This window comes from Lolium rigidum, chromosome 2 (genome assembly GCF_022539505.1).
Source record: "Lolium rigidum isolate FL_2022 chromosome 2, APGP_CSIRO_Lrig_0.1, whole genome shotgun sequence".
Lineage (NCBI taxonomy): Eukaryota > Viridiplantae > Streptophyta > Magnoliopsida > Poales > Poaceae > Lolium > Lolium rigidum.
Genome location: NC_061509.1, coordinates 162,858,803 through 162,872,074, shown reverse-complemented (window position 1 = coordinate 162,872,074; position 13,272 = coordinate 162,858,803). Strand labels below are relative to the sequence as shown.

At 46.8% G+C, this 13,272-nt stretch overlaps 1 protein-coding gene across 1 annotated transcript; it reads left to right on the top strand.

The window, feature by feature from the left end:
• Positions 1 to 7,832: 7,832 nt before the first annotated feature.
• On the top strand, positions 7,833 to 8,849 carry LOC124690272 (putative protein phosphatase 2C 24). The gene has a single exon (XM_047223674.1). The coding sequence runs from the start codon at positions 7,833 to 7,835 to the stop codon at positions 8,847 to 8,849; it is 1,017 nt and encodes a 338-aa protein (XP_047079630.1).
• The last annotated feature ends 4,423 nt before the right edge of the window (positions 8,850 to 13,272 follow it).

The following is a 13,272-nucleotide window of genomic DNA, read 5'->3' as shown; positions in this document are numbered from 1 at the left end:
ACTTTATTTAGTTTTCTTTATTGTCTTGCACTCTATATTAAAAATACAAAAAAATATTTAGTTACTTTTGTTACCATGTCTAGCTCTGAACACTGTTACTTCTTCGCTTTGAAGAATTAGTCTTCACTTTTAAACAAGGGGATGAGGAGAGTTTTAAGGATGCTTGGTCTAGAATTTTTACTTCTTATCGTGAAACTGAACCTCAAATGACTCTAAGTTTGCTCCTTAGTAATTTTTATTTTGGTCTTATGGTTCGCTATAGATATGCTTTGGATACTTTAGTGGGAGGAGATTTCCTCCATTGCAATGGGGATCAAGCTTTTAATGCCATAAAGAAGTTGGTTGCGTCACATGATTCGGCTAATAATTTTGATTCAGCCCTTATCGAGCATTCATAATAGATTAAACACTCTTGAGACAAGTGCATCTCGCTTAAATGAAAATTATGGATACATTCGTAACCGTCTTGATCAAGTTTTAGTGAACTCCGAACTTTCATTGTGGGATCCTGCTTGTTAAAATTGTTATCGGTGATCGAACTCTTCATGCCCTACTCGTGATATTATGTATGAATTTTGCCTTATGCACGAAAGCATTTATAAATCTTTGAAACTTTGGGGAGTCGATGAAGGAGGAGAAGAAATAACTCTCATTGATAACTCTATTATAATTCCTAAGGGAGTAGCTGCAGGTGTGCATACAACCATACTTGGAAGAACAATATCCATTGATTATCTTGTTATTGAAACAGGAAAAATCATACTCGGGAGATCCCTGTTGAAACTATTGGGAGCAGTCATTGATGTGGGAGAAGGCACTCTGAAATTCACCTCTATACCAGGGGGAAATCATATATTTCCTAAACCAAAGGGAAAGAAAAACAATAAGAAAGGTAAGGGTAAAGCCCAAGGTAAGGTTGACGCACCACCCTTCGATAACACTTGAGAAACACTTTCTGCGCCTAGCTGAAAGGCGTTAAAGAAAAGCGCTTATGGAAGACAACCCATGTTTTTACTCCAGTATTTTTGTTTTATATTTGTGTCTTGGAAGTTGTTTACTACTGTAGCAACCTCTCCTTATCTTAGTTTTATGTTTTGTTGTGCCAAGTAAAGTCTTTGATAGAAAAGTAAGTACTAGATTTGGATTACTGCGCAGTTCCAGATTTCTTTGCTTGTCACGAATCTGGGTCTATCTCCCTGTAGGTAGCTCAGAAAATTACGCCAATTTACGAGCATGATCCTCAGATATGTACGCAACTTTCATTCAATTTGAGCATTTTCGTTTGAGCAAGTCTGGTGGCCTAATAAAATCCATCTTTACGGACTGTTCTGTTTTGACAGATTCTGTCTTTTATTTCGCATTGCCTCTTTTGCTATGTTGGATGAATTTCTTTGATCCATTAATGTCCAGTAGCTTTATGCAATGTCCAGAAGTGTTAAGAATGATTGTGTCACCTCTGAACATGTGAATTTTTATTATGCACTAACCCTCTAATGAGTTGTTTCGAGTTTGGTGTGGAGGAAGTTTTCAAGGGTCAAGAGAGTAGCATGATGCAATATGATCAAGGAGAGTGAAAGCTCTAAGCTTGGGGATGCCCCGGTGGTTCACCCCTGCATATATTAAGAAGACTCAAGCGTCTAAGCTTGGGGATGCCCAAGGCATCCCCTTCTTCATCGACAACATTATCAGGTTCCTCCCCTGAAACTATATTTTTATTCCGTCACATCTTATGCACTTTGCTTGGAGCGTCGGTTTGTTTTTGTTTTTTTTTTGCTTTGTTTGAATAAAATGGATCCTAGCATTCACCTTATGGGAGAGAGACACGCTCCGCTGTTGCATATGGACAAATATGTCCTTAGGCTCTACTCATAGTATTCATGGCGAAGTTTCTTCTTCGTTAAATTGTTATATGGTTGGAATTGGAAAATGATACATGTAGTAACTCTAAAATGTCTTGGATAATTTGATACTTGGCAATTGTTGTGCTCATGTTTAAGCTCTTGCATCATATACTTTGCACCCATTAATGAAGAAATACTTAGAGCTTGCTAATTTGGTTTGCATATTTGGTTTCTCTAGAGTCTAGATAACATCTAGTATTGAGTTTTGAACAACAAGGAAGACGGTATGGAGTCTTATAATGTTTACCATATGTCTTTTATGTGAGTTTTGTCTGTACCGTTCATCCTTGTGTTTGTTTCAAATAACCTTGCTAGCCTAAACCTTGTATCGAGAGGGAATACTTCTCATGCATCCAAAATACTTGAGCCAACCACTATGCCATTTGTGTCCACCATACCTACCTACTACATGGTATTTATCCGCCATTCCAAAGTAAATTGCTTGAGTGCTACCTTTAAAATTCCATCATTCACCTTTGCAATATATAGCTCATGGGACAAATAGCTTAAAAACTATTGTGGTATTGAATATGTACTTATGCACTTTATCTCTTATTAAGTTGCTTGTTGTGCGATAACCATGTTTCTGGGGATGCCATCAACTATTTTTTGTTGGATATCATGTGAGTTGCTATGCATGTCCGTCTTGTCTGAAGCAAGAGAGATCTACCACCTTTATGGTTGGAGCATGCATGTTGTTAGAGAAGAACTTTGGGCCGCTAACTAAAGCCATGATTCATGGTGGAAGTTTCGGTTTGGACATATATCCTCAATCTCATATGAGAATAATAATTGTTGCCACATGCTTATGCATTAAAGAGGAGTCCATTATCTGTTGTCCATGTTGTCCGGTATGGATGTCTAAGTTGAGAATAATCAAAAGCGAGAAATCCAAAATGCGAGCTTTCTCCTTAGACCTTTGTACAGGCGGCATGGAGGTACCCCATTGTGACACTTGGTCAAAACATGTGCATTGCAAAGATCCGGTAGTCCAAGTTAATTAGGACAAGGTGCGGGCACTATTAGTATACTATGCATGAGACTTGCAACTTGTAAGATATAATGTACATAACTCATATGCTTTATTACTACCGTTGACAAAATTGTTTCATGTTTTCAAAATAAAAGCTCTAGCACAAATATAGCAATCGATGCTTTCCTCTTTGAAGGACCATTCTCTTTACTTTTATGTTGAGTCAGTTCACCTATTTCTCTCCACCTCAAGAAGCAAACACTTGTGTGAACTGTGCATTGATTCCTACATACTTGCATATTGTACTTGTTATATTACTCTATGTTGACTATTATCCATGAGATATACATGTTACAAGTTGAAAGCAACCGCTGAAACTTAATCTTCCTTTGTGTTGCTTCAATGCCTTTACTTTGATTTATTGCTTTATGAGTTAACTCTTATGCAAGACTTATTAATACTTGTCTTGAAGTACTATTCATGAAAAGTCTTTGCTATATGATTCACTTGTTTTCTCATGTCATTACCATTGTTTTGATCGCTGCATCCACTACATATGTTTACAAATAGTATGATCAAGGTTATGATGGCATATCACTTCAGAAATTATCTTTGTTATCGTTTTACCTCGCTCGGGACGAGCGAGAACTAAGCTTAGGGATGCTTGATACGTCTCCGACGTATCGATAATTTCTTATGTTCTATGCCATATTATTGATGATACCTACATGTTTTATGCACACTTTATGTCATATTCGTGCATTTTACGGAACTAACCTATTAACAAGATGCCGAAGTGCCAGTTCCGTTTTCTGCTGTTTTGGTTTCGAAATCCTAGTAACGAAATATTCTCGGAATTGGACGAAACGAAGACCCAGGGCCTATTTTTCCACGGAGCTTCCAGAAGACCGAAGAACACACGAAGTGGGGCCACGAGGTGGCGACACCACGTGGCGGCGCGGCCAGGGGGGCTCGCGCCGCCTATGGTGTGGCCCCTCGTCCGGCCCCCGACTCGCCCTTCCGCCTACTTAAAGCCTCCGTCGCGAAACCCCCGAGGCGAAAAACCACGATACGGAAAACCTTACCGAGACGCCGCCGCCGCCGATCCCATCTCGGGGGATTCGGGAGATCTCCTCCGGCACCCTGCCGGGAGAGGGATTCATCTCCCGGAGGACTCTACACCGCCATGGTCGCCTCCGGAGTGATGAGTGAGTAGTTCACCCCCGGACTATGGGTCCATAGCAGTAGCTAGATGGTTGTCTTCTCCTCATTGTGCTTCATTGTTGGATCTTGTGAGCTGCCTAAAATGATCAAGATCATCTATCCGTAATTCTATATGTTGTGTTTGTCGGGATCCGATGGATAGAGAATACCATGTCATGTTAATTATCAAGTTATTACACATGTGTTGTTTATGATCTTGCATGCTCTCCGTTTCTAGTAGAGGCTCGGCCAAGTTTTTACTTTTAACTCCAAGAGGGAGTATTTATGCTCGATAGTGGGTTCATGCCTCGCATTGACACCTGGGACAGTGACGAAAAGTTCTAAGGTTGTGTTGTGCTGTTGCCACTAGGGATAAAACATTGGCGCTATGTCCGAGGATGTAGTTGTTGATTACATTACGCACCATACTTAATGCAATTGTCTGTTGCTTTGCAACTTAATTCTGGAGGGGGTTCGGATGATAACCTGAAGGTGGACTTTTTAGGCATAGATGCAGTTGGATGGCGGTCTATGTACTTTGTCGTAATGCCCAATTAAATCTCACTATACTTATCATGTCATGTATGTGCATTGTTATGCCCTCTCTATTTGTCAATTGCCCGACTGTAATTTGTTCACCCAACATGCTTTTATCTTATGGGAGAGACACCTCTAGTGAACTGTGGACCCCGGTCCATTCTTTTATACTGAAATACAAATCTGCTGCAATACTTGTTTTACTATTTTCTCTCGCAAACAATCATCTTCCACACAATACGGTTAATCCTTTGTTACGGCAAGCCGGTGAGATTGACAACCTCACTCGTTTCGTTGGGGCAAAGTACTTTGGTTGTGTTGTGCGGGTTCCACGTTGGCGCCGGAATCTCTGGTGTTGCGCCGCACTACATCCCGCCGCCATCAACCTTCAACGTGCTTCTTGACTCCTACTGGTTCGATTAAACCTTGGTTTCTAACTGAGGGAAACTTGCCGCTGTGCGCATCACACCTTCCTCTTGGGGTTCCCAACGGGCGTGTCAACTACACGCATCATACATCCACTTTCCTAACCGAATGAGCTATGCTCACTTATTTCCCCCCTCCAATCTTCTCTGGTACAGCCTCCGTTTTTGTGTTTCTGTCTCTCTGCGACGCTCTCCTCCCGATAACTCTTTGAGGCTATATATACTGATTTTTAGGTCAAAATACGTTGGTGGGCGAAAAGATCACACAATTTAGACGATCGGTGGCCGAAAGAGGTCAAGTGGCGCGCCATAGATGTTTGGGCGCACCACATGGGCTCTTTTAGGCCTCAAGGCTATCCAGGTGTGCTTCCAGGTCTCAGGGTGCTTCTCCCGATGAAAAACTGACGCTCCAAAAATTACAGGTCAATTTGACTCCGTATAGGTCTCTGAAAGTGAAAAATACACAAAACAACTTTTGTTGTTCTGCAGAGTAATAAATCAAATAAAGGAAATAATTGGTAAATCCCCATAAATCATTCTAAAACATGGTATTATCATCATATATATTCAAATATGTGAGAACTTAATATGATAAAAGACAATGTTCATGTATGCAGAATATGAACAGGATAAGAAATATCAGGACGAGTGACAGCAAGATAAACAAGACTCCCAACAAGATGGCGATAACGGGTGGGATCAGGAAGAGGATCACCATCAGTAGGACGAAGCTTCCCCCTGATCGATCTCAGGAGAGCAGGGAGATCGATCGGGGGGCAGGCCACGCGCGGGACGGGCGACGGGCGACGGAGAGCAGGAGATCGATCCGATCGATCCGATCTCAGCAGACAGAGAATCGGGCCACACGGCGGGCGGCAGGAGTAGCACGCGGCCGGGAGCAGCACGGGGGGCGGGAGCAGAGCAGCACGGGGGGAGGGAGCAGAGCAGCACGGGGGGCGGGAGCAGCACGCGGCCGGGAGCAGCACGGCGGGCGGCGGACCACGCGTAGATCGGGGAGATCGGCCACGGGGGCGGACGGAGATCAGCGGAGCAGACGGCCTCGCGCGGGGATCGAGGCGGACGGCCGGCGGAGGGACGACGGCTTGCGGGGGAGGCGGAGCTTCAGCAGCCACGCGCGTGGAGAGCAGCCAGGACGGAGCGGGGGCGGGGAGCAGCGCGGCCACGCACAGATCGGGCGACGGAGAAGATCGGGCGGCGCGGCCGGAACACGTACTAGACTAGAGGATCAATTATTTTGCTCTGATACCATGTTAGAGAAATATGCGTGTTGTATTACCAGGGGGCCAAAGGCCACAATATATAGTACATGTACAGGTGCACATATGCAGAAAGCCCCCTAGCATATGGGGAAACTACAATAGACAGATATATACATCTAACAGCTAACACAAACAGCAGCGGCGATAAGGGGTCTCCCTGGCGCAGTCCCCGGCGATGCCAGATCAACTCCGTTAGTTCCCCATTAACCAGTACTCTGGGGGAGGCCGTGGCCAGAACAGCCGTGATCCAGTTGCGCCAACGCTGTCCAAAACCCTTCGCCTCGAGCACCTCAAGCAGGAAGTCCCATGATAGATTGTCGAAAGCTTTTTCCATGTCCAGTTTAATGAGCAATGCGGAGTTCTTTTTTAGAAAGTAGGAGCGAGCCAGACCCCGGACGAAAGTGAAATTGTCATGAATCACCCGTCCTTTGATGAAAGCACTCTGTGCCGGGGAGACGAGCTCACCCATCCTAGGTTGCAATCTTGTTGCCAGAACCTTGGTGACTATCTTGGCAAAGAGGTAAACCAGACTGATGGGCCTATAGTCCTTGGTCGCCGCCGCGTCTGCCCTCTTGGGAAGCAAAATCATCGTGGCAGCATGTTCCTAACACTGTTGTTGCCGCACCAAGTCCATTAGGAAAGTAACATGCATCTGTATTTAGCTTGTACTGCTTCAACGGTGGTTTACACCAAGGACTAAATTTTGGAGGTTTATTTCTTGCCGATTAACAAAAGTTCACCGTCAGAGTAACTGGTGCCACAGTTTTCACTTTCACCGCTTATCTACGTTGCTACCAAATATACCATGCAGCCACAATAATTGTCTCTTGCAAGATAAATTGTGCAAGAACCAGTGATTTCTTCACTAAATTTCTAAGAAATTCTTCAAATACCACAGAACCGGATCTATCCAACAGCAGCCTCAAGTCCAAGGCTTCGCTAGATTTGTTTCACTCTTTTGTAGAGACATCCTCAACTACTTGGTTGCATAAGGGACATTGATGTGATAAGCAAGAATACCAACTCTTGGTAACATTCCATGGAGCGCCTTCCATCCAAAAAATTTGATCTTTGTTGGCACTTTCAGTCTCCATAAAATGCCAATTCAGCTAGGTTTTGTTTTGAATCGAAAATTTCTTGTAATTGGGTAGATGAGCCCTTAGTTGTATTGTGAGTAAACTTATAGAACGCTGCAATTAATCGACTAAAGTATAAAGTTGCCGTGGTGGCCTTTCCTATAAAAAAAATACTCGTCACGCTCACGGGAGGCCGAAGTGCTTCGCCTCTCTGATACCGCATTGGGCTCAAATTCCAGTCTCCCCACTAAGTGACCGTATCGTATAGGTACTTCAGACTTCAAACTCATATAATCCCGGAAAAGGAGACTCTAATAACCGCCTCAAAACGATCTGCGGGCCACGGTATGTGGGTTATCAACTTGAGGCGAGTATACTTGAGGCGAGTATTAGCGACAGCCTCGAGAGCTATCACGGAGAGGAAGCGGAGGGCCACAATGGAGAAGCTGGAGCAGATCAAGCAAACCCTGAGCGAGATCGACGACCGAACCCCCGACGCCCTCCGCGTCGCGTTCGGACTCGGCTACCGCGTCTCACCCGCGCCAGCACCAGGAGAGGAAGACCGCGTCGCTAGCTTCGCCGACTCCGTGCTGCCGCCGCCGCCACCCGTTTCCGAGGACGCCGATGCCAACGATCCCGGAGAACTCCACGAAGAAGTGCCTCTCGATTCGACCTCCGACGACGACGCTGCGAAAGTGCTGAGGATGGAGTGGGCTTCCTGCTATCTACCGGACCACGACGAGGACGCGCACTTCGGGCACGGGGACGCCGGCGTCGTTGGCGTGGCGGACGGCGTAGGTGGGTACCGCGAACTCGGCGAGGACGCCGCCGCGTTCTCGCGCGGGCTCATGACGAGCGCCCTCATGCACGTCTTGGCGATCGACCCCGGCACGCCCGTCTGCCCATACACCCTGCTGGAGCGGGCGTACGACGAGACGGTTGCGGCCGCCGCGTCCGGGGCCTCCACGGCCGTCATCCTCTCGCTCGCCGGCGCGACGCTCAGGTGGGCGTACATCGGCGACAGCGCCTTCGCCGTGCTCCGGGGCGGCAACATCGTGCACCGTTCGCGGGAGCAGAAGACCTACTTCGACAACTGCCCGTTCCAGCTCAGTTCCCCCGGGCAGGGGGACAGCATCACCGAGGCAGACGTCGGGGAGATGCCCGTGAGGGACGGGGACGTCGTGGTGGCCGGGACGGATGGGTTGTTTGACAACGTTTTCGACGAGGAGCTGGAGCGGGTAGTGCGGATGGGCACCGCGCAGGGATACTCACCCAAGAACATGGCGGACGTCATCGCCGGCATCGCGTACGAGATGTCGCGGAGCCCAACCAAAGACTCGCCCATCAGCACTGAGTACCAGAAGATGGCTGCCGGGGTCGAGTTCCACGGCGGGAAGCCAGACGACATCACCGTTGTCGTCGCCTTCATTCGTGATCTCAGTTCAGTTAACTGAAAGCTCGGTTCTACATGTAGGTTCCATACTTGAGGAGAATCTTCAAGTAAAAGTGTCTTTGACTTTTGGTCACCAGTGTTCCTGCTGTTTTTTTAAAAAAGGAAAATCATATATATAGTTTCAAAAAATCTAAAAATAAATATTGATATAGTAAATGACGTGACATACAAGCGTGTAAAATTTTAATATGAAATTCTTTATATTTTAGGCTACACAAAAAAGATAAAATCTGTTGAAATTTGGAGATTTGAAACATGCATATTCAGATTCACACGTTTGTCATTTTTATGTAGCTCAGAATATTTTATATTTGAAATTGAAATTTTGCATTGGCTACACCAGGATTTCTTTTCTATTTTTTTTTTGAAACACACAAGTGTGATTTTTTATTCTTTTAAAATAGCAGGAGCGCCCAGGAGCCAAAAATCTTTGTCCAATCTTCAACCTCTACAACCAATGTACTATGGCATATTTCCAATTTGTAAGTTGATCTAAACTGTATACTTACCTGAATCTCAAATATCTGAGCTTCCACACTGTTACTTGCAGTAGTACTTGGCCTAAAATCGTTGTGTGGGAAGTGCTCAGCCTTAGATAGCATATGATTGATCAGACATCAAATCGAAATACCAATCGTAACCAGAACCGTCAGTTTGTTCAGTTAACTGGTGATCCTTTTACGACTTTCTTCACTGACGTCTGTCCAGCGATAAAACGTTAGTAGGAGAGCACAAACGAACGAGCGATGTGAGAGAGCTGAAATAGCTCCGTTTCTCCCACCCGGTATTTTTAGCATGCGCACGAGTAGAAAAGTTCAGACTATAGTAGTCTTATTTTATTTTCGAACAAAAGTTCACGCTATATCGAGAGACTGTACAACATGGTTCTTTTTTCGTTATGATGGATCGGAACAGAGATTAGATTCTAGGAAGATAAATGGTAGAAAATACCACGCTCCGAAAACAATATCCGATATTGTACAATATAGTTTGATACAAGAGTGTTACACTTCCTAAGGTGTTGGAAACCTCTCCATTGACTATGTCGTTCAGAAAAAAGTCTCATTGGACCTAGAAACGCATTATGGAATGACTTGTTACGGCGTCTAGATATTGTCCAACTGACACATGGGACGATGTATTTCGTTGGATTCTTATTGAGAATGGCACTTTCGCGGTAGCTTATATGTATAATGCTTTAATTCAACTCGATATTCTACTTGGTCATAATAAGAAAACTTGGAAAATGAAGATTTCACTTAAAACTAAAGTGTTCATGTGGTACTTTGATAGAGGGGTAATTCTTATCAAGGATAACCTTGCAAAACGTAATTGGTGGGGAGTAAAAAATCTATCTTCTATCAACATGACAAGACTATTAAGCATTTATTCTTTCAATACAAATTTGCAAGATCTATATGGTCAACCATCTAGATAGGTTTTACATTATATCCACCACGGAGCGTTGGGAATATATTCGGCAATTCGTGTAGATCCTAGGTAAAGCTATTTATTGAGCAATTGTTGTTATATGATCGCTATGGCTACGTAGAAAAAACAAGATTTTTAATAATAAAAATGCTTCTGTTACGCAGGTAATTTACCAGTGTACAATGAATCTCTGTTTGTGGTCACAAGTACAACATGCGGTCATCATGACCGGTTGGAGAAGATGGTGAGGGATATTTTTTCCCAACATGGATGGTAGCGTGATTTGCGGATCAACCTTCCTTCGCCTTAGACTCTTTTTGTTTTTGTAATAGTTGAGACCTACAGTTTTCTACGGTTATAATTGGTGGATTGTTGCGAGCATCTTAACTACTACCTTTGGATCTGTTTAACAGGCGCGCACGTAGTTTAAGAATTTGCTTTGACCATTATTTTAGTTAATAAAATATAGAATATATGTCACAAAAAATATATCGTTGGAAACCTTGTTTGAATACGAATCTAATAATATAGATTTTGTAGACATATAATTTATATTTTGTTGACTAAATTAATGGTCAAACTTTATCTTAAACTGCGTGCACGTCTATTAAACCGACACTGAGGGAGTATGTAGACACCGGATGTATTAATTTATATTGAGTAATAAAGGATGAAAATAAATATCAAGAGATTGTTTCAGACTAGATAACCTTTCAACAGCGGTAATCTCATCTCGACAAGGATCCGGATAGAAACTCAACTACCAAAATAACCATTTAGACCATCTTCAGTTGCGTCCCCCAAACCGTCCCCCAAACCGCGCCGGATTGAGCGTTTGGGGGACGTGTTTCGTTCGTGCCGCGTTTGGGGGACGTCGCTCCCCAGTCGCGTCCCCCAAACAAAATTTCGCAAATTTTAAACTTAACTAGATTCGATTAGATTCGTCCAAACTTATATAGATTCGAACGAAATTTGACTAACTTTAAAACTAAACCTAATCTAGAACCACTTGCGGCGGCCGGAGGCGTCGTAGTACTGCTGGAAGTTGTACATCTCGTCGGTGACGACCTCCTGCTTGACGCGCTCGTCGACGGGCTCGTCCTTCACCAAGCCGCTTGGTCCTGCCTCGCCGTCGTCGGTGAGGTCCACCAGCGGGCTTGCCGGAGTCGCGGATGGACATGGCGATCGCCGCGTCCAGGTTGCCCTCCAGGCGTCCTTGTCGTCCATGGACGCCAAGAACGCCGCCCGCAGCCCCGGGCAGTCCTCGGGGTCGTCGCTGCCGGCGATGAGCCGCTGCTGCCGCTCGTACTCCGCCCGGCAGCCGCCGCTCGGCGACGCTTCCTCCGGCTCCTCCTTCACCTCCGGCTTCGGGATGAGGAGGGCGCCGCCGCGCCTCCCTTGCTGCCGCCCGCTGCCGCTACCGCCACGCCTCGTGTTGACGGGCGTCGCCGGCTCCTCCTCGACCTCCCGTTTGGGAACGGTGTACGGCGCCGACCGGTACGACGAGGACCGGCGTCGATCGCGCCAGTCCCGAGGAAGAAGAGTGCGAGGAGGACGAGTACGTCGTCCTCCTCGGCTGCCATTGAGGAGACGGCGGCGGCGACGACGGCATCTCGAGCCTTGGAGCGCCGTTGCGGAGGCCGCGGATGACGTTCTCGAGGGTACGCCCCGGAACGCCCCAGAATAGGGCGCGGCCTTCCCTGTTCCAGCTGTTGGGCCCGCCGATGAGGCCGGTGGTGCTGTGCATCTCGACGTCGTACTTGGCCTTGAAGTACGTGACCCACCAGTCGTCGTTGTCCTTGGCCGCCCATGTCGGATCCGCCCGCTCCTCGGCGGTGAGTTGAGCCCGACGGGCCTTGATGGCGTCCCACCATTGCTGCGTGCGCGGCTCGGCGGCGGCGGAACGCCAATGCCGTTCACGGCCATCTTCCGGCCGCCGGCCGCTTGGCAGCCCGCATGTCCGGCGGAGCCGGATACGGGCGTGGTACAACGCCCACGCCTCCGCCACGGTGAGGCTGCCGCGTCCGAAGCCGTTCGCCGCGGCGATCTTACGGGAGGACGAGCTCGACATTTTTTGAGCGGCGAGGAGAGGATCTGCGAGGAGGAGGCGCGCGGCGACGAGAAGGATTATGAGCGGCGATAACGCAGGGCGTCTTAAAACAGCCGGCGGCGCGTGGGTGGTTGCACGCAATAACTCCGGCGCGGACGGCCACGCGGCCATGCACGACGAGACGCGTCCTCGCGTCGCTCGGGAAAACAGGGACGCCATTAACGTCGCTTGACCAAAGGTAGGCGACGGGGTTTTAGCCATCCGTGCCGTTGACGGGTCGGGCCCGTGTCGGTTGGCCTCGCTTTTCGTTGTGTCCGGCGTCCCCGGAACGTCCCCTGTGGGACGGGGACGGGCTCGGGGCGCCGGACACCGTATTGGGCCGCGCCGGACAAAAAAGGGCTTTGGGGGACGCGGCTGGAACGCTTTTTTTGTCCGGCGCGCCCCAAATCCCTTTGGGGGACGGTTTGGGGGACGCGACTGGAGATGCTCTTACAGCGTTTTATTTCCAGTGAGATTTTAAGCAAACTCCACGATTTCAGCTACATGTAGGCTGCCACTGTATTCGACCATCGCGCCATGACTTGTGTCTAGCAGTTTGGTCTACCCTCCTTCTGAAAAGAAGGTGGTATACGCTTTGGACGAGTTGAACTATATTCAGACATGCATATTTCATCGGTGCCATAGTGCGGCGCGAGTACATTACCTTCACCGTGAGTCCATCTTGCTGAATGCTGATGGACAACACCGTACGAAGTATATGGGCCCTTAATTAGGATCAAGACTAATAAACTCGTAGTAGCCTTACTGCATACACTTTTGTAGCGGAAGATAAGTCAACACTCCAGCAATTGGTCCCCAAATTCCCTTTACTGCCTAATGAAGTTCATTGGAGATTCAGATTACAGATATTACTCCAAAGGCCTCGTTTTAAAAACATCTAAAA